Genomic DNA, 24951 nt, shown 5'->3' with positions numbered 1-24951 from the left:
CCTCTCTGTCTGCTCCACTCCACTTTCTGCTCCTCATTCCCTCCATCTCTTTCCACCAGGGAGGCCTGAAATGTTTGAAGCGTTCCCTTTTTTCTTTTGGCCCTTTCTCTCTCTCTCTCTGTGCCGAGGTCCCTGGATGTGGAGTTTTTAATTACTCTCTCCTGGCTTTGTGCATAACCAATGAAAGATTGAAGGGCATTTCCCTCTGAAAGGCACTGTTAGAATATGGGTTTTTCTAATATAGCTTTGGGAGAGGAATACTAATACACAAACTGACTTTTTCTGCTCGTGTGCGTATATCTGCAGTTTGAGTGTGTATGGATGGGTGGGTGCCCTCACATCCTCATCTCTATGCGTGTGTATTTGCGAGTTCGGCCCCTAGACAGACTGTCTGGCTGTTGTTTTGCATGTGAATCAGGGCAGAGGAGGAATGGCATTATTAGATTGGGTGTGCAGAGTAGTGGGGCTGGGCTGGATGAAGACTGGGGGAGCAGACAGGTTCATTGCATTGATTAGATTTCTTTAAGACCAGTTTGAGGGTGCAACACCTCAAGGTGCCCCCAGCAACTCTGTTTAGACAGCAAAATGAATATAGGTTATGGAAATCAATAGAGGATATCCTAAAAAAAATGATTAGACTACACAAACTATTCTAGATAAAGCCTTTGCTTTCTATGCATTCAACCTAAAAGTCCTTTAAAGCAACAAAAAGTATAGCAACTGAAGAATATCTTAGACTACATTTGAAAGGTGTGAATTCAAAGTAGACACACTGAAATGAAATGAATACATTTCTGTACACCTAGAATGGAATAGGATAATTGTTATGATTACGTTTAAAAATGTAGACGTGTTGATGGAACAAGTTCAGCATTATTTCATGTCTGTGCAGTGTTAATTAGTGTCAGGTGATTGATGGTAATTTAGCCCATCGAGGTCATAAGGTTCTCATAATTTTTCCAGCTTTCTTATGGACACCCACCCTAATTGCTTTCTTGAATATGTCATCATTTCCCCCTCCCTTGCTCCTGCCTCTCCCTTCTCTCCCTTCACTCTTAAGTTGCAGACAGCGAAGGTCTTTTGTGTGCCTTTAAAAAAGTCTTATTTATTTCCCAGGGCTCAATAGTGTTGAATTGTACATATGACCAAGGGTTATAAGGTATTAATATACACGGGAGAACGCGGCGGGGGCGTAGTAGGAATTTTCCCTTCTGTCAGCACTGCGTAGGTAGCTCTTACACAGGGCGCCCTAATATGTGTGAATTCATTTCCCCAAACACAGGAGAAAAACTTCAAAGGCAGGGACGGGAACTTGGCCGAGTGGATTTGAAAGGGATGAGTCTCTAATCTGGTTAAACTTTGCTTGCTCTGTATATTTTCTCACTGCCTCTTTGCCCATTCTTTTCTTTAACACCCCTCCCACCTTGGGGTTTTCTTCTTCTTCCAGCAGTGAATCTGTCTTATGAGCTGCTTTGCCTTAAAAAAAGTGAAAGAAATGATGACTTAATGTTTTAGCGTGAACAGCAGCGTAAACCAATCTCAGGACTTGCGTTTGCTTGTTTGGGGATTATATTTCTTTAAGCCTGTCATCTTCTCTACATCTGCTCTCCTGTGTATAAACTCCCCCCTCCCCTTCCCTCTCCGCACCGCCCTCCTCCACTGCCCTTGCACACCATCACTGTTATAAACGGGAGGATGTATTCCATGTGTCGCAGCATCGTTACGCATTACATTTTCTTTGCGGTGTGTGTCATCATTTCAGTTCTTGCCTTAGCAAGCCTTCAGGGCGCTCTTCCCTTGCATCAACCCCATGTGACAGCACCTGAAATATGCATATGCTTCTGAGGCGCTGCGGGGTGCCATTTGAGGGTTATTTGGAATGCTAGCGATGGCAGGCCAGAGTGCTCGAGCTATTGAATATAATATGAATATTTGATGGTCTTAATGAGCAGGGAAAATACAGGACTAAGCACTTTGTTGGTTTGCTCGACTCCGGGCGTGTGAGAAATAATGGACGGGGAGGAAAGTATGAAATATTGAAAACTCTGTGATAACTTGTGATGTTGCCTAAGGTCATGAAAAAGTTACAAGTAAAGGTCATATTCTCTTCGAGGGATATGAAAAGACCATGTACTGTCACTGCATTTAAGAGCGTATCATATCCAACCCGTTCTTACTCCCAGCTCGTAAAATGACGCGTGGTCAGTGGCTCTCGCCGTCAGATACACCGCAATAAGCACACTGCAGCGTGGTTATAGAATGCACCGGGCAGAGCACCTCTGAGTCCCTCACCATCTTCCAGTCTCACCTCAAGACCCATCTCTTCACCACTGCCTATCCGTAGCCCCACGCCCCTCCCCTTTTCATCTGTGCCTGAATCTTGTTTTATTTTGTTTTGTTTTGTTTGTTTGTCTTTATTATCTATACCCTGTAAAGCGACTTTGAGTTTGTGAAAAGCGCTATATAAATTCAATTTATTATTATTATTATTGTTAGAGCAGCAGCTCCGCGGCGCTTGAAGATGACGTAGTATTAAGAGCGACAACGGTAGCGAGGGGGTGGGGGGCAAATGTGCAAAGGTGATTACAGTCACTGCTTATGGCAGAGCTGACATCTAGCATCGCTACAGGCTATGTAAATAATGCACATAAAATACAAACGTGAGCAAGGGCGTTCAACAATCGCCATTATATCGAATCAACAGGCACGTGCAACTTAGCTAGCAGCTGAAGAACTCAAACAACAAAATCACCAGCTAACTTACTTCAAAGAACTATAGACTAATACAATAACAGGCTTAAATAAACCCAAAACATAAGTTATACGACTTACAGTTCTCATGGACACACACCCGCGATATCAACTGGCTAGTTATCCTCCAGACAGCGACGGACCACGTCTCTTTTTCTTTCTCTCATTTCGGCCGTGTGGCGCGCGTGTCCGCGCGCGGTGTGAAGCGCGTCCACGCTATTCTCCGAGATGCACTTGACGGCCTTTTGTGCAGCAGATTGTTTTTTGACAACCTAGTTAAGGCGGTAGGGTTCCCCAGCTTAGGCGGGCCACCCGAACTGCAAAGTGCTGCGGGAAACCCTGCTAACTGGGTCAAAAGTGACGCCAATAGTCCAAACCAAGCATGTTTGGATAAATCGCTAAAGGAGACTTTTAGCGTCAATAACAACGCCAAACGTCCATATTTTACATGATGGGAGTGAGAATGTGTTGTCATATCAGGGCTGTACTGAGGTCTGTTTGCATACGGATAGACGTTTAAAAAAAAATCTCACTCTTTGATGGATGCTTAAAGGATCCATGACAGATAGATGGGGAGTGTCGAAGGGGACGTATGGATGGATGGACAGATGGATGGATAGAAGGGTGGTGTGTGGATGACAAATAGTAGCTCATGGCTATTACTCAACAGAGTTCTTGGAGTTTCTGGTGTAGTGGCTTTTCCCTGTAATAACTTTGTGCCCCTGGTGCCCTTGCAATACAATCATGATAAATGATAACCTGGACTGTTTGTGTGTGTGAGGGTATGTGTGTGTTTGCATTTTCTAGCAGAGGCAGGATATATGTGAAAGTTACCTCAGTCAGTTAGTCAGTGCATAACTTAACACAACTCATTCATTATACCAATAAATACGCTGACCGAAATGTCATTTCTTCCTTCTTTCATGGCAAAGCTAATATAAGAGACATTTGCACAGAGCCTTTCACATTCCCATAAACAAAGAATAAGAAAAGAAAGAAAGTCAGCTTATCTGCCTATTGTTTAACACACTGAATTCTAGCTTTTGGATTGGAAGGGAAAAGAAATAAAGTGTGACCGACAAATGAATACATATGAATCTAGCCTCCAAGTTGTGACTTTTTGTGCAGCCATAAATATTCACAGCAGGACGTAGCCTGGCACGACTTTGGATGTGCTCCTTAATTGAAGGTGTGGATTGAGCGGACAGGTTTCCCGTGGGTTGACTCATGTCAGCCTTCCCTTCCACTCGGCTGTGAAAAGGCTGTCGTGGCAGATATGAATTAGCGTCAGAGCGTCGCAGGGCAGGTATTACATGTCTCGGGTGGCACTGCCAGCGTTGCCCTGTGACTACTAATAACCTCTGTTGTCTTGTGTCTTTGGACTGTGGCTTGGTGTATGGCTGTTTTGTCAGTCCCTCCAGGATTTCGCGGCCTTTTTTTTGAGATTGTTGCGGCCCAAAATGCCTGATTTTGCGGCAGCTTTTGTAAAAAATTGCGATAAAAGTTGCAATTTCTTTTATACTTAAAAATAAAAAGGAAACTTGTTTCGGGGAGAATAAAACTACTCTGGGCTGAGTTTTCCTAGTAACCTTACCAAAAAGGCTCAGGATGCTGCAAATGTTGGTATAATATGAAAATGGCTGGTTGATTTATGACACAAAATAATAATTTATTGAATGAATCAAATTTGAACATATGTGTCAGTGGCTTGTTGATCTTTACATTGGTAGTTAATTTCCTATCCTGGCCTGGGACACACATTCATACGGTTTGATAAAGTACTTATTGGACTTTAACTTATCATTGCACTTAAAATAACGAGTGTAGCTGTCATCAATTTAGGTCATCCTGTACGTCTCATCTCCGGTTTTTCCTGCATCCACCGTGTGTGTTTGTGTGTGTGTGCGCGTCAGTTGGGGGGAACTGAGCAGCAGCCCCGCCCGCTGCAGAGAGCCGACAGGAAACAGCAGCAGCTTTCAGCGACTTTAGAGTGAAAAAACGTTACAGCGTACATTGATGTTAAAATGTATACAGGTTGGCAGGGCGGTCTGAAATGTTTTGCACGGTCTTTTGCTGTACGTTTTGTTGGTACATGTGAGATGTTCGAATCACACACACGTCTAGTCTTCATATCAGAAACAAGGAAATGAATTTGGCGACGTACGTGTGTTACGTCAACCCGTTCTCACTCCCGCTTGGTCAGTGGCTCTCAGTCACATACTGACGCAAAGTCTGGCACGGGGGACTGCTGGGATTAGGTGAAGTTGCGGGAAACTCCGGTTATTGGTCAAATTTGCGGTAAAGTTGTGGCGATTGGTCAAAATTTTGAGTCACACCGAATTCACGGTGATTGGTTGAATTCGCGTGAATTGTTGCTATCGCGACATCGCGAAATCCTGGAGGGACTGTTTTGTACCGGGGCGATTGGAAAGGAGAGAAAAGAGATGGAGAGAGGTTGTCAAAACTTCGTCTTCATCCCCTCCTCAGCTGCTTCCTCTCCATCTCTTCTTCTACTCCACCCTTGCTGCCAAAAGCCGGAAGGAGATCAAAGGGGGCCGACATGAAAGGCATCCCTGAGATTCTGCTTTTCGGTGCCCTATCTCCCTGCTCTCTCCGTTACAGATATGGAAATACTGAATCCAAATACAGCTTTTACCAAGGCTGCTGAGAATGCCCGGCCTCATCTGACTTTCTCTCTCTTTTCCTTTTGCTTCTTCTCCTCCGCCCCGTCTAACCCCTTCATCATCATCTCTCTCCATCCTGTGCTCTCTCCAGCAGTCCTCAGGCTTCCAGGTAGATAGCGGTTGATTGGCAACTGCTGTGACAGTCAGTGGAACCGGCTAAGAGTGGATGAGTGTCAGCCTTGCTCCAGGGGCTTAAGGCAGAAGCAGTGTTGTAACTCCCTGCTAGAGAGAGAGAGAGAGAGAGAGAGAGAGAGTCCCATGAAATAAAACTCAGTTCTTCTTTTTTCCTCGCTTCTCTCAACTGAAGCAGGTAGGAGCTAAATAGGTTTTTCAAATCGCTCCAGAGTTTATCCTAAGACTGGAAACTGGAACATTTCTTCAACTCACAGCCTGTCATGTGCTTTCCTCCTCTCATTCCTCTTTTCCTACCTTTGGTTTTGATATAACTGTGTGTTTTATTGTAGTTTGTACCATGTTGTTATTCGGGGGCTCTTCCAAATTCTCTTATACTCCCCTCTTCTCCCTCCGCTTTGACTCCTCAGCCTCAACTGTCATGCCACTTGACAGTTAGCCATGCCATTTCCCTTTTTGCATTGCTAACAAAAAGTTTTTCCTCCTTTTGAAAAACTTTTGAACACAACTCAACGCAAAGCAGCCACAGGGGGAAAGTGGGAGAATAAAAAATCAAAACACGAAATCGTCTCAGTTCTTAAGTGACTGTGACCAATTCCCAGACGGAAGGAAAGCGTTTGTGTAATGGTTTTTGCTGCTTGCAGCTTGAGCTCTGTCTCGTCAAAAGCAACAATTGCGTCAGTTTTCCCTCTGGCCAAGAGTGCCCCCTTCTCCACGGCACAGACAGAGGACAGGATGACGATGGAAAGAGCTCGGAGAGAGGCGAGGAATATGCTTTACAGTATGGCGCACTTCTCAAAATCTGGCAGCCCATACCTCCTCCAAAGCTACTGTGCAGATGTGTTTTGATTATAAGTGTGTATCTTCCATCCCTGTTTGTATGTTTTGGTCACAGCACAAATGGCTACAAGCAATGCTGGCACATCTGGAAATGATAAGACATAACTCTGTCATAACTGGACCTGGTAGATAAGCATACACTTTGGAATCCGAAAACTAAGAAACTTAAAATTTGGTTTATAAATTATACTCATGGTTGACTGGTGCTAATATGATATGCATCAGTGCTAAAGACTTGATATGAAATGATTAAAGTATGGTAACACCTATTAGCTATGCCTGCTGCCCACATCTCTCCGATATGAGTTGAAAATAGTTTCCTAACATGTTTCAAATTAAACTATACCATACTATTTTGTTGAACATTTTCATTGGTGATTAGTTGAACATACATGTCATGTACACCTTAGGTGAACAGATCAAGAACAAACAAAGAAACAAAAAGCAAATCATGAGTGTACTGCCTGGAAAGGAGAACTCAGCTTTCTGAACAGTGGGAACTTTTCATGTCTCTCTGGGTTTAGGGGACAAATGAGCAATATTAAGAGCCCATGAATATTGAATGCAGGATAAATGCAGACCCATTTGATTATGAGATGGAGGGTGTGTGGATGAATTTAGCTGTACATGTCAGATACCCATAGAGTGCTCTGGAGTGTCTGGTGAAAGGATGCAAGGCGTAGCGAAGTGGACCTAATTAGAGGGATTTGGAATGTATTTAAAATGAATCATGTTTCGCCACGACACCAACAACAGCATTCACCACTTCTCTAAATGGGCAGCTGGCAGGCAGAGGGCTTGTCAGGTTGCTAAATACTCCCAGCAACATATGAATGGGAGGCCTGATTACTTTGTCACTAATGATTCATTGGCTCACACATGCACTCGGGCAGTGTAAATAACTCTGGGGACAACCCTTCACTCTAGTCTGTGTTCACAGCCGCCTCGGCATCTTCACATAGCTGTTCCTTTCATCATTATCACAAACATTTTCAGTCAAAACATCCTTTCATCCAAAAGAATCCCCACTTCTTGAAATAAGTTTAACCATCTTCTAAAGAACCAGATATGAAATTATAAGATATGAAAACAAGGCAGATTTCCCGATTTAAGCACAGTCGTTTCATGCCTTAACACGTGAATTTACACATTTGCAGCAAGCAAATCTTAGGGAAATTACCTCCTAAAACGGCCTGATTTCTAGTATTAAGGCCTTCTTATTCTGTAGCACCAGATCTCTTTCCTCTCTGATTGCCTCTCTGGTGCACTGAGCAGATTTGTGACAAACCCTTACAACCTGAGGAACGTAATTTCAAGATCGGAATGGAACGTGATTAGAGTGAAATGGGTAAAGCCTTCAGTAATAAAGTACGTCTCAGAAACGCCATCGGGATGCGAGGAAACATCTTAAGGAAAAAAATGCAGCCTGCTTTAATTGTGCAAAGCCAGCGGGAGAGATGTCGCCGTGAATTACGGCAAGAGTAAACCACATGGGCATACTCACAGAAAGGCATAAATTCCGACGCATATACACAAACACATACACACTTAGGCATCATCCTCTGCACATGAATTAAATAAAAAGGAAGAGCAGGGGCTTCTAAACTTGTTTATATGCAGATTCCCCTGCACAAGGGTGATGAAAAACAGCAAATACATGGAAAAACACTATTTTTACCTCCAGAAAAATACGATGCAGGATACACAAAAGCTGTTTGCTCCCAACGGCGTATAATGCCTCTTTGTTGGTTGCTCCCTCCACGTCCATGGCCTTTCATTACATAGATTTGCAGGTAGCACAAAGACATAAAAAGGAACTCATCTCAAGTCTGTAATATACGTACTATTGTCCTGTATAGCATGGTGTGTATCAGGCTGCTGCTGTATGATTGCTCTGTCTGAATGGAATAAGAGGTTAATCTTCTTGTGAGAGGTTTAGTAACAGGTTGTGCTGGCAATGAAAACCAGTTGGCACTCCACCACTACAGGTTTTATGCTTTACAATTGCGTTCGCTCTCTCTCTCTCTCTCTCTCTCTCTCTCTCTCTCTCTCTCTCTCTCTCTCTCTCTCTCTCTCTCTCTCTCTCTCTCTCCCTCGCTTTCTCTCTCTCTCTGTTTATGTTTCAGTCCAGGAGCATACGTATAAGCCTTGAATGTAGTCAATCAGCATTGGCCAATTTAATTGTCTTCATCTCGGTGAAAGACGAAACAGAGTCTTGTGTTTCTCTCACACCATAATCCAGGCTGCTGTCTCTCTCTTGCTCTCTTGTTAAGTTGGCTTTAGTGATGAGCCGTTTGTTAAACTCTGATAATTATGGGATGGTGTAGGAAGGTCTCCCTATTTGGCCTGGGAAACATGGCAACATATCACCTTAGTGGGACTGCAGCAGCTGCTCGCTGTGGGAGCCAAACCTGGCAACCCGGAACACCCCGCGCAACATGACTGCAGATGTTGCAAGATTAAACTACAGACAGACAGAGAGAGAGAGTTTCTACAAGACTTCTTGAGTGATTTGAATGTGAAATTAAAAAAACATACACACACTTATATACTGTACAGTACATGTGCACCCATTCATTCAAAATTACTGCATATGTAGGTACTGGTAACATTTCTGTCTGTTTTTATCCCCTCAAAACGCACAGAAATTTTAAAACGTGTTTTTCCCTTTCCCTCCAGCTGGTAGCAGTATATGAAGAGCAGGATCCTCACAATGGAGGGGACGGTACCAGTGCCAGCTCCACCGGTACGCAGAGTCCCGAACCCTTCACCAGTGACATGAGTTCAGCATCGGCCTTTCAGCCCTACCAGGCCAACAGTGAGATCGAGGTCACCCCGTCAGCGCTGCGATCCAGTGAGTTCAATGAAAATATTATTATGAAATGACATCAACACTAATAGTTCATTACTGTGACCTTAAAATAAAGCTATAATTACTTATGGTGTTAAAGAAGCTGTACTCCAAATACTGAAAAAAAAAGTGGGCTATGATTGCCTGTACACAACTCTCACAGACCGTTCCCCTATTTTTTTTTAAATACCAACGTTTCGTCATGGCCCTCACCACATACAAGGCTCTCACATGCACTAACATGCACAAAAAGGCCTGCGCTATGTTTTCTTTTAAAGAATGAGCAGGTAATCTATTAGGGCTGCCCACTGAAAATCAAAGATTTGAATCATTAGTCGGAGACCCCTCAGTCGACTGAGATACTTGAAGTCGAGCAGCATTTTTTGTTGCAGTTTTTTTTGTCAGTCAGTGTCCAGCTACTTCTGGGACATTTCAGTCCCCAGAAGTAGCTCCTTGCTTTCATGCTGCTCTCCGGTACAGGCTCGGAGGAAGAAGGAAGAGAGGCCTTGCCCAGACAGCATAACAACGTTATCTTCTGCCCTCTGCTTAGAAGTGGTGAATTTACAGCTCACAGCAACTATGATATGTTTCTGGATTTTGTGGGATATCTAGTGTAGGCAAAAATGTTGTTGCACATTTTCGATCCATCGTTAGTGTAGGTTGCACGCATTAGCTCGGCTAACTTGGCTTGTTTACTATGTAATGTGAACGTCACTGTCACCCTGAACCCCGTTCAAAAATCTGATAAAGCGTTGAACGATAATCTATATGAAAAAAAAGCAGCAAATAGTCAAATATTGACATTGAACAGCCGAATCCAATTCAACTGACCAATTCTGAGTCGGGTACGGCTCTATAATCTATGCCATCAACAGGAATTCAAACTGGAAAGCTTAAAAGGCTAGGGACATGGAAGCTTACATCCGAAAGCTAAAAGTTACAGAAATACTTACACATTAACATTAATGGTATGAAAACCAGAGAAGCTAAATTACAGCATAATTATAATTTTATAATTTTCTCCTAGGCCATCATAATGTATGATAAAAAACAGAGGGATTACAGGTTACAAATACATGCGTGTGAGTCATGGGACTTTTCTGAGCTTCGGTTTTCTGGTAGCTTGACAGGGGGACCTGACTGAAGCAATACAAAAATACAACAAATTAAAGTTCTACTCTACAACTAACTGGTCAGCGTCTGTTTTACCTGACATGCTTCAGGTGTATTGTGTACATTTGAGTGTCTGTCAAGACTGCACAGTGTGTCCACGGACTGGCACAGTACTCACTTAGACGGACAGGTAGAAACCGACACAACGGAAGTCATGGATACTCAGTCATGCATGAGCAAGAGCATACATGCCAGAGCAAGGTGGACTTGCACACACTCACATACGGCACACAGCCAGAAAATGGCACACAAGTCAGTGACTCAGATGTTGCTCGTGTCCACATATTCACGTCCCATGAAGTGGAACCAGTGAGCTGATGCAGGGCTGTCTTAAACTCCCAATTCTCCCAACCTGCCTGTTAGACTGTGGAGATTTATGGAAATTGTTCCAGAGAATGGATCAATATGAAAGTCAGCCAGTTGAACAGTGTAAGAGGCAGGTTTGTTTGAAGATATCTGACCTAGTGTCAACTTGTTTAAAAAAAACCTACAGTACATTTAAAACATTGACTTGGTTTCTGAGAGATATTTTGGCATCTTTTATTACTCGCACAGACAAAGATGGTGCAGTAGAGTACCTTCTAAAACTGTTAATTTGTAATAGAGGGATGACTAAAAACACCATCCTTTCATTGGAAAAAAACACATTTAACGCTGTGTTGAAAGCCTCTGCCCTGTTAAAGTGTCCTTGAATCCCTGGCTCAATCCTATAACTCCTCCTATAGCTACATTTTATCATTGCCTTTATCGTGGTGGGTTTAAAATTACAAATTGTGTAGCAAACTAAAATAAAAAGAACCATTACTTTGTCCATTGCTGAATTTATTTTGTGTCTTATTCTCATATGCATGCATCAATCAGCTAGAGAAGCCATCTATTTTATAGCACATGATTGATTGTGTTTATTATTTATGGTAACTTAAGCTGAGCAAGTAAACGTCTATTAGTGTTTGTGTGCCATATGTGGGTTCATGGTGGAATGTGGCGAGTGCATTTATTGATACCCTCCTTCGCCCTCCAAATCTTTGAATATGACTTCATACCAAGGTAGTTCATAGTGAAGGGGGAGTAGGGAACATTTTAGGAAATAGGTGAATTTAGGGTGTTTCATTAACAAAGTAATTGAATAAAAGTTAAATAATTGTTTGATATGTAGCTCATCTTTTTTTTTATAGTGGCAAGCATGTCATGATACCACAATGGAGAGCTTATGAAAGCTCTGTTCTAGCCACCCACACAAACACACTTCTAAGCCTGTCCCTTGCATGTAAATTGTCCATTGAACATTTCGCATTCAAGAAATATAATGAAGAAATTGCGGTAAAACAGAAGAACTGATTGCTTCCTACACACTACATCTCTCACGGCGATGGGTATGTCTATAGCAATTTTTCAGAGATAATAACAGTGAAGAAGATAGTTAGGAAAGAGACAGGGGGCTGGACATACAGCTGATCAGGCAGTCAGGCAAGTAAGGCCAATACAATGTTTTGTTATGTGGTAGTTTAGGTAGTGTAGAGCTGTATTACCAACGAGATACAAGTGAGATTGCATTGTTTACAGGATACGGTTGTTCCTTGGAGACTGTGAATAATGGACTCTGACTCTCTCCCACTTACAAGTTCCTAATTCAACTCTACTTCACTCCAAAAGTACCTCATTAAGTTGTGTATGTGTTTAGTGAATGATAATTTTGAGAGATGGAAAGACAGCTGGACATAACAGACAGACTGACTGGCAACACATACTGAGGCAAATGAACAAGACAGACATGTGATGGTCCCTCTAGAGATGCAGATGAGCAAATTACTGGCAGCAATATTGCATATCAGACATCAAAGTGTTGCAGCAGTGCCCTTGGCAGCTGTGCTCTGAGGCAGAGAATTATGGCTATTTAAAATCATCATCTTTTAGAGCCATATTGATTGTTTTTTCCCCTCCTACAACTCCCCAAGTCCCAAACTCTCTCACTCACTTTCTTTCTGTCCTCCACCCCTTCTTTGCCTCCGTCTTGGGAGCCCATTTTAGATTTCCATGCTAACGTGCCGTGCAGGTCAAACTGCTAATAATTGGATTGGCGATGAGATGTAAATTACAATAATGAATGTAATTTTCCCGTAATTATACGGATGCCGGGGCTGCCTTTGCCTCTACACACCACTTAATTCAAATTCTTTTAGAAGTAAGAGAGAATTTCTGAAACTTTAAACTAACACTGGATGTTAATGGTTCTTGTAGCTTTGAAATTGAACATCCTGTTCTTTATTGCTCAAAGAGTTTTACAGGGATCCTTTGATTTGACCCAGAGTTGACTTTATATTACTGGGAGTCAGGTTGCCATTTGTTAAATTTCCCCTATGTTTAAACTGTTTCTTGTCTCTCAAGTATTGACATAGGAACCTGGGTGCAGCTGCATACAGTAACTGTGAGTGGGCCTAGGTGGGCTTGGGCCTACCCATTTGGCACTCAGGCCCACCCAATAAGAAGGCTTCCTTCACGCTTCTCGTTTACCATATGATGATATCATATGACTTTTTGAGTGGCAGTGCATTTCGCAAATGCCAGATTACGAGCAGCCCCTCCTCTTTCACTTGTACAGAGAGTGCATTGTTTGTACCTGTACCTGTTTCCCATGCCAATGAAGCCCCTTCGAATTGAGATCAACTGTTTCTCTGTGAAGGGGCGAGAGAGAGGGAGATAGAGAGGTGTGCAACAATCAGCTAATTTTAAGCAAAGGGATAGTTAATGAGACAAAGCGATTTGACTGGGAGATTGGCAGTCAGGCTCCTTAGATCGAATTGTGGTCATCACTACATTTTCTTGCCTTTGCTTTGGTATTTTGGGTGTTTTTTTGAAGCAACTTCATCATCGTACATTTACCTGGCAGTCTTTTCACAAACGTCCATGCTTTGCTAGCAGTGCAGCAGAACCATTATTTTTTATTATTATTTAGCGTCGCTGCGGCCCCAAGATAGGAAACCACTGATGTAGCATATATGCTTGTATGATTAAACTGTGGTACATTCAGGCAAGTATAGTTGTAATTGCCTATTTAGGGTAACATAGGTTTTTACATCACATCAGCCTATGTGTATCAGAACCTATTTAGTATGATTGATCTTGGATGGGCTAGGCCCACCTAATTGTAATTTCTGCCTATGTTACTGCCTGGGTGACAGCAATGATGCAACAAATCCCTGTTGTTTTAATACCTCTTTATGGCTGAAATGAATGAATCCAATACAATATTGGAGGTCAGTTTTGCCCAGTGAGTAACTCCACTAGTAATGGCCTGTCTGACCTTCCTGGTCTCAGAAATAATGGAGCAACACCAAATGTATTTGGTCTTGGGTTTTCTGGTTTTGCTTTGGTGTTTCTAATATGTTAAAAGAAGGCAAACAATATGAGCAGCTGCCAAGATGTGAAGGAGAGGGCAGTCCCTGATAAGAGAGAAATATTATGATGTGTGTTACACAGACAACAAGCGATGTATGGTCATAATAAGTTATGGATTTTAAAGTTATCATCCCTTTAATCATATATTATTATATTATATTCACTTGATACATTTGGGTCGGATCGGGTTCTCACCTTTAAGCGGACCAGAGTTTGGTTGTTTGTTCCGCACCAGAGTTGGAATGATCCTTTACACCACCCCAAACAAACCTGACTATCCAATGAAACGCTCCAGGGTTCAGTTAAAACGGACCAAACAGCTCAGGTGTGAAAGCACCCTTAGTGTCTAAGGCAGGGTCCCCCCTCAACCGCAAGATTGGCGGTTTGATCCCAGCCTCCCCCCGGCCACATGTCAAAGTGTCCTTGAGCAAGACACTGAACCACAAGTTGCTCCCTGGATGCTGTATGTGTATGTGTCCACTGCTCCTAATGCTTAGGATGGGTTAAATGCAGAGATTGAATTTCACTACATTGTTCTGTACAAATGTATGTGACGAATAATAAAGTCTTTTTCTTCATGGCCCGAAGGGCATTCCCAAGGATCACTGTGAACACACACACACTTATACGTGTGTAAGGGGTATTCAACAGAAACAATGTTATTGGCATGGGATTGGTTTGTCTTCCTTGAACTTGACTTTCATAGATTACTACTTTTATGTGATTGTTCCTTCCATGCGTTTTCTTAGTTTTTATAGGCTCAAAGGCAATTGCACTGGATACACAATCAAGAAATGGGAGAAGCTCGAGTGCTATTGAGAGAGGTTAAAACTACTCTGACATTGATGTGGAGTGGCTTTAAAACACTTAACAGAAGATCACAGTGATTGCAATGATACTGCAGTGATCCATTATTGACCCCCTGCTGATGAACAGATCAAACTAAAATTTCTTGTCATTTTGACAGGTATACCGTGACCACTTTGACAAATTTCAACCCCAGCCAAGACAAACTCATTTCCTGGCGCTTCTATCCCTAAAGGACACCAATGTGGTGATGAGTTGTCCATTCCTCCACTGACCTGGTCCTGTGGTCCTTGAATCTCCGCCCATTTGGTCCTTGAAACTCTGTGGTGACAGGGTTGCTGGGAGGCCATTAGAGAGATTGCTTGTGGGGGTAGGGAAGTGTGGACACCTTTAAAGAGGAGGGCCTTCATCTAATCAATTTGGCTTAGTGGACTGCCACTAAAGAGGCTCCCTGCCGCCAGCCAAGGCCATATAAAAGTCACTACAGAAGAGGAGATGCACAGTGGCGACTGACAACACACAGTGATGTAGTGATGTAGGTTAGCCTTATTGCATGATTGCCTCACCAAACATTTAAAAAAGATGAAGCTGCTCAATTGAGACATTAGTTTTCCTTAAGCACAAAAACTAATGTCTGAGATAGTGTATCTAAGTAATCCTCTAGAATTTATTTTTCCTCTCAGATTTAACGCTTAAGAAGTGGACAGCTCTCCCTGTCGTGGGCTCTCCCAGTGGGTTTGGGTGACTTCCAAAGGCAGTGATTGCCAATTATAGATAAACTACCAGGTTAAGGTTTGGAACCACATGCAGCTAGGTCTGATAGCAGGCACTGATATTTATCATTCTCATCTGCCCTCTCTTTCTAACTCTCTCTGGTACAGAACTACCTCTTCATTCTCTCACTTCGGCAGTGAGCAGGTGATGCAGTGCGATCTAAGGGCTTAGATATCTGAAGAATCACAGAGTTGATAACGGTGGCAGTGTGCATCTGCTGATTGGTCCTGTCTGATGGTTAACCCGTCTCACGTAGGCTGTGTCTGTCTCCTTCTACTGCCTTTCCCTTTCAGTTTTCAATTTTTTATAATCTTAGCACAAGTTATAATTTTTTTATAACTATTTTAGCCTTAATTTACAGTACATGGGACAAGGCCCAGGACTACATTTTTGTTTCTGTACTGATTGGTGATAGGTTTAACTGTTTGACAAAGATGACAACTTTATTTGTTTTCATCTTTGTGTAGTCTAATTGCCATTAGACATATTAATCCCTACTAGACTTGTTGTTAGCCTCGAACATCTTAGCTCTTTCACACCAATAACCAGGGTCAGGTACACTTCATATTCAGTGGACAGCTAATGTTGTGGCGTACTCCAGTCCATCTGTACTAGTGTTTTGTAGCCTACTTAAATTCCTCATTGTACAGTATGTAATATAACATCACGATAATAAGTTAACTTTGACATTTAAAAAATACTGAACTGGATATTAGGGTTACTTCATTTCAAATATAACATTTCAACATAAAAATCCAAACATAACCACACACTTGATGGGTGGTTATGTTTAATTTGGCAGTAGAATTTATAGTATAAAAAACACAAGTATGTGTCAGTGTTGTCACATGTTTAGACATATGTATTGGCTTTCTTGCCCTGTTTTTTTTTTTTTTTTAAAGGTTATTTTTTTGGGCATTTTTAGGCCTTTATTTTCACAGGACAGATGAAGACATGAAAGGGGAGAGAGAGGGGGAATGACATGCAGCAAAGGGCCGCAGGTCGCAGTCGAACCCGCGGCTGCTGCGTCGAGGAGTAAACCTCCATATATGTGCGCCTGCTCTACCAACTGGGCTAACCCGGCCACCTTGCCCCGTTTTTTTAAGCACAGAGTACAACACAATTTATTTGTACTGCTGGACTTTGTTTGTAACATTTAGACATAGCTAATTTATGTAACAGTTGTTGTGATTGCTGCAACACATTTGACATGATATCACAGACCCCATTAAATGTAACATTAATTAATCATTTCTGCTGGCAATGGATTTCTTCGTTTGCCTGTTCGACTGGAGCTGTCCAGCACCGGATCACTGAATTATCGCACAGAGCCCAACGTAGGGAGGTGTGAGTCGCGCTACACTTAATGGCCATTAAAATTGTGTGCACACATAACTAGGCATAAATCCAATGCACTGGTTGCCAATGAGGACGGACGAAAGACTTGCACTGAGTGTTTGGATACATACTATACAGTACATTTACCACAATAAAAACTAAAATAATAAAGGTCTTAACTGGATTCTGACAAAGGGCCCCTCCCATGGTTCTTGAAGCTTTGTGGTGACAGTGTTTCTGGGAAGCAACCTCTAAAAAAAAATCTAATAATACGACTGTGTTCTACAAGGGGTTACAGCACATATGAACAAAATTAGCATTGAAGTACAGTACTTAAGTACCATCCCTACGACCTACCTCAAAACTGCCGAGCAGAATAAATGGAAGAAACACCTTCCATTCCTGTCTGAGCTTTATCATTACAGGCAATGGAATTGCCAAGAAACGGGCCACAATTTCTCAACTGGTGAGCTTAAATTTTCTCATTGTTTCATTTTATTTCTCTCATTTATATTTGGTTTCAGGAAGCGGTGATGACATAGCCTTTTTTTAGGACTCTCGGTTTCTCTTTCCACCTCTGCAGTGCCGTGACACCATCCATCGTCATGACAGGCTTATCCTCTCAGCAAACAAGAGCTGAATATTTAGTTAGCTGTGATTCAACAAAATTAAAAAAGCCCAGTTACTTGTTTTATTTCCACTGATGCGTTCCCCTGTGTTATACGTGGCTGTATGTAATCAAATCACTATTGTTTTAATGGACCTATCGGGATGAATTTACGATATTCTTCTCACAATGTTTTGCCAGTGTAGATATACGAGCGAGTATGGAAGTGTTTATGTCATGGTGGCCCTTCATAGATCTACTCAACTCTTCTTCAACAACAATCCAAAACCACTCAAACTGTGCATCACACCTCTCAAACTATAGCTCCAGAGTAGAGTACACACTCAGCAGTGAGGATGATGGGATAGCAAGCTCATCATTAGCAAGCTGAAAGCACTTTTTAAACCCACCAGCCCCTGTGAGACTCTGAATTGCCTTCCTCTACCTGAGTTGGGAGAGGCTATTAGTTATGTCAACTCTAAATCATACTCACGCTTGTAGAGGGAGAGAGAGGGAGTGCCCAGGGTGGGTCTTTAAACTGCTAAGGAGTGGGGGTTCAGTTCATAGTCACTGGGAATATTAGTCATAAAAACACTCATACTATCATAATAGCTTTCAGGGCTTATTATAGCTAATTATTGCAACGGCTGGTACTGTTAAATGGCGAAGACAGTGTATTGGTAATGAAGTGTGAAGTGCTTGGAGTGGTAAAAGTCTCTACTCAGCACCGCTGGGAATGTGCGACCAGTACCATTCCTATTATTACTTCTGCCAGGATCCCAATAAAGCCATAGCTAGACTGCTAAATCACGTGGAGGTGTGTGTGTGTGTGTGTGTGTGTGTGTGTGTGCGTGCGTGCGTGCGTGCGTGCATGCGTGCGTGCATGCGTGCGTGTGTGCGTGCATGCGTGTGTTGACTGCTTTATTACTTCCTGAGCTGGGCTGAGATCAGTTCTGCAGGTCACTTGTGTCACACTTAAAGCAACACGGGAGCAGTTAGGTCTTGATTGGGGAAACAAAGCCGTTTACACTTTCTGACATGCAGAAATAGACTCATATGGTGGCTGGCCATAACCCCATGACAGGGAGCATGGGAAGGGAGCCAGAGTTTGTTTGCACTGACTCTGGTGTTATCTCAGACACTCAGCAGAAGGACATTTACCAAATGATGTGTCTGCCTGTCACTATCTGACATATGGCATCGTCGTCCACTTCTGATTCCTCAGATAACTCTTAATGTGCAGCTTGTTTATCCAATTTGTAAATGCTAACATATTTATAGTGTTGCCACAAATCCTGTTCACAATGGCACCACTTTGAGTGATAATCTTGTGGATGAGACAGAGACAGGAAGTGTTAGCAGGAAATTTAATTTGCAGAGTTGACAGAGTCATCTAAATTTGGACCAAGAACGAGTAGATATGGCGTTGCTGCTCCCAAATCTTTTTCTGACTTTGTGGCCACTAATAATATTACAAAGCACTTCTGCTGCCAAGTGACAAAATGTAAACAATAATCTAATACACCAAATCAGAGCTTGAGGTCTTCATTAGCTGTCCCTTGTGTCATTAATGAACACATTGATTTACTCTCTTGTCTGTTTCTCTGTCTCAAATGCTGAGTTTAAAGAGATGCTAATTTATCTCTACCGGAGGTGCGTTCAACAGAAAGAGAATCCCTAAACTGGTCTTACTTTTCTCCACCTTTTCCACTTCCAAATTTTTCTACTTGCTTTTTTAGCTTCCCTCCATCTGAGCAAGGACAACAACCATGACAAACTAGCTTGTAGTTTCAATCATCAGTTTACTGCCATACATCTTTATCTAAATTAAAAAACATTAAAAAAAAAAAGAAAAACCATGAAGTTCACCGCACATGAGCAGTTCCACTAATACGTGGGATGAACTTGAAAAGTATTCCTCTACAAAAATAAAAATGAAGAACATTCAAACAAAGAACACTAAAAAATAGTTTAGGCTCAACACATCACTAAAACAAACAAAGTTTTCTGTCTCTTAAAATTAAAAATGTTTCAATGATTTGATTTAACTATAAATGTACAGCGATGCTAAAGAAAAATGTTTTAAACCTAAAATCTGTCTCTTCCCTCTCTGTCTCTCTCATTAATCTGTGACAGCCTCTGCGGTTCATTTACATTGCGTATGACATGTCAAAAGAGGGTCGAATTGGCCGAGGGCAAAGCCTCCTGGTCTCAGCACGATAAGTCCTCAAAGGGTCGGGAGTGTTTAGCATCTCTTTGTCTCCAGGCTCCTCGTCCCAGTGGACCTGCAAACAACCCCCTCGACTCCTCCACCCTCTTCATTAGTCCCTTTGTATGAGGCTCCCACCCTCTCTCGCTCCTGCACCGATCTCTTTCGTTGTCTTCAACAGGGAGGTCACCTGTGAAGTTTGTCTGCTTCAAAGCACATGTGAGAGAAGCACTCAGAGACATGTGCAGGCACATGTGTGGCTGGAAAAACATGTAACATGAACCTAATGCAGCCAGACAGTGATTCATTCAGACATGCAAATGCATACATGTAAACAACATGGGAGCATGGTTGTGTGCATGCAAGAAAGTACATGCTAATTGTTTTCATTATTAAAGGTGCATGTGTTCACCATAGACTGCATGGTGTTCACCAATGAGCACACTCACACAGAAATATACATATGTGGACATGCTGAAGAAACGTTGACTTTTTCCCTAAAAAATTATTATTAGTTATTGAGGGAAAACTCACTTTGTCAATTTGTAGATAAAGATGCATGAGCAACGAATCATTTCACAAATATCAGGAATATTGACTTCAAGAAAATGATTGAAACAAGTCACTGGTATCAGTTGATAATCTCACTGCGTGGGTGTGATAAAACGACAAAACAGGATTGTTGTTGCTGCACACTGCGCACAAATGAAACTGGTCCTAGCTTGCTTATAAGAGAGACAGAGACAGAAAGAGAGAGAGAGAGAGAGAGAGAGAGAGAGAGAGATGAATGCATCCTCTTGGCCACAGCTACAGAATGTCTCTCATCCCCCTACTCTCCTTCTTTCTGTTTCTCATCAGATCCAAAAGATACAATGCAGCCCAAAGCTCTGTGGAAATCCCAGAACACTCCCCTACCACATTACCATCTTCCCGCAACCATGATCACTTTCAGAGTACTTACTTTGGCTCACAATCACAGCTTTGATCAAAGCCAAACATTTTCGCATACTTTGCTTGATTTATTGTTTTTTTTCCTCATGGAATGGTTTCTGTCAGCCATTTGAACATATAGGGCAAATTAATTTGACAATGTGCAGTGACTACTCGGCAGACTTCCCTTATGCTACCCATGCAAATGTTGAGAAACCACATGTTGGTATATTGGGCTGAAGTTCTGGGTCTGGAATGTCTGGATATGCCGAAAAAGCTGCTCCTTACCTTTTGGCATAGATTTAAAACTATACATTATTAATGTGTTGAGATGCTTTCATTTGCCTACAGGAAGCAGCACAAACACATTACTACAGAGAAAACATTACTAACTCCACCGGTGCAGAAAACTCCCTAATAGTCAGATCTTGTGTGAGAAGTCTTTCTTGCATTTTCTTAGATCAGTTGCAGATTTTTGTTTTTGTTATGGCATCACATCTGTATTAACAGTAATAACAATTTATTAATCTCCATAAGGAACGTCTCTTTCATTTTCAACCCTATACATGGACTTGTGGCACACAGCTGTAGGAAATCACCCTGGAGCTGGTTTAGTTTGCGGTGTCTCATTCTAGCAGAGCAGATGCAGGTTGACAAGAGGAGTTGAATTTCCTGCCCACTTCCTAAAGCCTGCTGCTTCAAATTGTCTTTGTCATGTGGAATTTAGTCAAGTAGCAGAGATCAAACCCAACCACAACTAGCTGTATCTCCCTAGTGAGGCTTGGGAATGATGTCAGGGAGTATTGCTCAGTAGTAGAGCATTTGACTGCAGATCAGGAGGTTCCCAGCTCAAATATTGGGTGCCCCCTCATTTTAAGGCAGGGCGATGACATGATCCACGCTTCAAATGGAGACTGGGTTCAAGTTGTGCTGTCAGCAAGCTCACACCTCGCTGAATAGCCCTTGGTTCAGACACCAGTTGAAACCTTGCCTACCTTATTCTTTGATCATTGAAACCGATACCAGTGCTGCCATCTCACCAGCAGTTCCAGTACTGTAGGTAATGGGATAAACCAGTTCTTAGATCTTCTTTTAGAAAGTGTTGTGTGAAGAAAGGGTATCCTGTCAGGAAGTCGTTTTTTAACAGTAACATTTTAAATGTTTGATTTAAATTAGTTTTATTATAAACTGTGGGGCTGAAGTTTGTGAAAGTATACAGTAATACTAGTTTACAGTCAGCAAACAACTCTTCTAGTTCTATACACTTACCAAACCACACAAGGTACTCAGGATGTAAACCACCAGGAATTAAAAACACTAGTTCTGGTGGTTTACAGCAGTTTACAGCTGGAGTATGTGACAACATTAGCTGCTTACTGAATATGAGTAAGAACCACCTCGCCCATTTCCAACACATGAGGTAATTGGAATTCATCGCTTTCGGGTTGTGACCCAGGTCTTATCTGACCAGGGATCAACCCTTTGTTGACCGGCTTGATTTAAATTGACAAAAGAAGGGTTGAACATGGGTCAGACAGCCCTGGTCTGACCCTGGACTGGTACAACAGATACACTTAAACTTAAGGTGAGACAAACTTGGGCCGCAACGCTTTGGTTGGTGGTTTAAGATAAATAAAAAGTCCAAAGGGGGAGAATGTAAATGTGTTAAGAAATGAAAAAGTTAGCAAACTTCCATCTTAGCATGACGGCACAATTTGAGAGAGCCTTATACATTCTTCAACGTTTTTTAAATGCTATGTGTGTGTCCAGACAACTGCAAACTCTGACAAAAAGGTTCATGCTTTTCAGCACATGATCAGGACTTCAAGTGCTGTTGCAATTGCTGAAAAGTTACTTGGATATTTCATCATTCTGTACACCTTACTGTTGGGTCAAGTTGTGCCATTGCCGTGAGCAATTGAAACTTTGAACCTTGGTTGAGACATTTCACTGCTTCCGTTAACAAATGCAATACACTTTGGAAACTTGACACTGACAGACCATCACCCTTTTCCCCTGTTTTGACATTTGAAGCAATTTCTTTTTGAACCACCTAAATCTCTGTGAAATCCACCCTAGTGGTGTATGATTTAAAAAGCATCGTAGAGTGACTGTAGTAATCAGTCCCTCCAGGATTTCAGGATAGTTCTTTAAAAATAAAAAGTAAACTTGTTTTGGGGAGAATAAAACTACTCTGGGCTGAGTTTTCCTAGTAACCTTACCAAAAAGGCTCAGGATGCTGCAAATGTTGGTATAATATGAAAATGGCTGGTGGATTTAAGACAAAAAATAATAATTTATTGAATGAATCAAATTTGAACATATGTGTCAGTGGCTTGTTGATCTTTACATTGGTAGTTAATTTCCTATCCTGGCCTGGGACACACATTCATACGGTTTGATAAAGTACTTATTGTACTTTAACTTATCATTGCACTTACAATAACGAGCGTAGCTGTCCTCAATTTAGGTCATCCTGTACGTCTCATCTCCGGTTTTTCCTGCATCCACCGTGTGTGTTTGTGTGTGTGTGCGCGTCAGTCGGGGGGAACTGAGCAGCAGCCCCGCCCGCTGCAGAGAGCCGACAGGAAACAGCAGCAGCTTTCAGCGACTTTAGAGTGAAAAAACGTTACAGCGTACATTGATGTTAAAATGTATACAGGTTGGCAGGGCGGTCTGAAATGTTTTGTGTCTTTCGCTGTACGTTTTATTGGTAAATGTGAGATGTTCGAGTCACACACGTCTCGTCTTCATATCAGAAACAAGGAAATGAATTTGGCGACGTACGTGTGTTACGTCAACCCGTTCTCACTCCCGCTTGGTCAGTGGCTCTCAGTCACATACTGACGCAAAGTCTGGCACGGGGGACTGCTGGGATTAGGTGAAGTTGCTGAAAACTCCGGTTATTGGTCAAATTTGCGGAAAAGTTGTGGTGATTGGTCAAAATTGCGAGCCACACCAAATTCACGGTGATTGGTTGAATTTGAGTGAATTGTTGCGACGGCGACATCGTGAAATCCTGGAGGGACTGAGTAATGCCTTTTTGATGTTAACGTGCTTTATGTAGCACCTTTAACCTCTTAGCCACCCTGTGACTCTCATATTATTTATTATTTATTTATATGTATCAAACCAGCACTTTCTCCCGCTATCCGAGCATTATTTCGTGTCATACTGTTATTATCAGCATTATCAGTGAGAGCAAGTAAAAGTCTCCCTACACACTATGCCACCTTGTTGCCCAATTACTGTTATTCCTTCCAATTGGTATGCCCATTGTACATACCAAGGGAAAGTTAGATTTTCAAAACCCCTGCTTCCGTCTCATCATCCCCTGCCTCTAATGTCTATGAAAACCTCATGTGCTTTCATAATACTGCGTGACTGATCAGAGCAATGCATATCGAAAACAGTCTGCACATCACAATACCATCTGTTTCTTAGCATCCTGGATTCACTTCTTCTAAAACAGTCCTAGTAAAAGTTCTTCCCATAGTGCCGAGCAGTTCTTTTCTTCTGTTTTTGCCTTTGTCGCTCTGCTCTGCAGTATGGAAAGAACGCATCTCTGATATGCTTTGACTTGTTGCATGTAAACTACTCTGACCTCATACATGCTGTGTACGTGTGTGTATCTGAGCAGAAATAGATTGTGTGTGTGAGCTGTTTCAAGATTAGCATGTGTACTCAGTGTTAACCAGAAATGTCTCCGTCCATTGAACAACACAGGCCTCACACCAGTGCCATATCACTCCTCACGCAGCACTCCTCTCATCTCACACACCAAATAACTTTCTCTTTTTCCCAATAAATCATCAAAGGCTCCAGCAAAAGTTGGGGAGTCTGGTGGAAGTTTGCATTAGTCATCTTTGCTGAAAAGAGCAGCTGAAGTGAGGATGTTTTTGTTCAGAGCAGAGGAAGAAGTTGTTCTCGTGGCTGAAATGTTTGCGATATGGATTTTGTGTACGTGCTGTCTGGAAGCTGCAGTGAAATGAGCTCCATACGTCAGATGCTGCGTCTGACCTGCCAGAAACTGAAATTCATTCACACACTCAGCAGCCTCCAGTTTCAGCTCACACACTTTGGCTGTGACAATTAAATCTGTGACAATTTAGGCTGGTTTAGACGTAGAAGAAGTTGCTCACTGGGAAATATAAGATGTTAGTTGTCTCAGTGATGATCTTGTCTCCATATCACTGTTGTAATAGTAATCTCTCAAAATTACTGAAATTATTATAAATTTATGTTTATGTTATACATTGAACATGCAATGTATGGGATTACTGTATGTCAGCTTGCTTCATGAGCACACCTTCTCACATTTATACTAAAATGTCAACTCCACTGATTTGCAAAAAAAGTTGTATAAAGTATAGTATAAACGCATTAAAATTGATGTCACTTTTGTCGGCCAAGTTTGGGGCTGAAGACTACAAGTTTGAAAAAAAAAAATGTGGGGGTG

At 42.0% G+C, this 24951-nt stretch overlaps 1 protein-coding gene across 5 annotated transcripts in view; it reads left to right on the top strand.

The window, feature by feature from the left end:
* The window catches only part of LOC116064851 (partitioning defective 3 homolog), a 379664-nt gene that overhangs the window by 116909 nt on the left and 237804 nt on the right, over positions 1-24951 (top strand). For all 5 annotated transcript variants that reach the window (XM_035998104.1, XM_035998105.1, XM_031320165.2 and 2 more), the window contains exon 3: positions 9087-9261. In XM_035998104.1, the coding sequence (XP_035853997.1) occupies positions 9087-9261 (175 nt within the window). The remainder of the gene's footprint in view (positions 1-9086; positions 9262-24951) is intronic.

The sequence above is a fragment of the Sander lucioperca genome, chromosome 23 (genome assembly GCF_008315115.2).
Source record: "Sander lucioperca isolate FBNREF2018 chromosome 23, SLUC_FBN_1.2, whole genome shotgun sequence".
Classification (NCBI taxonomy): domain Eukaryota; kingdom Metazoa; phylum Chordata; class Actinopteri; order Perciformes; family Percidae; genus Sander; species Sander lucioperca.
The sequence above is the reverse complement of the archived record's forward strand: the minus strand, read 5'-3'. Positions and strand labels throughout refer to the sequence as shown.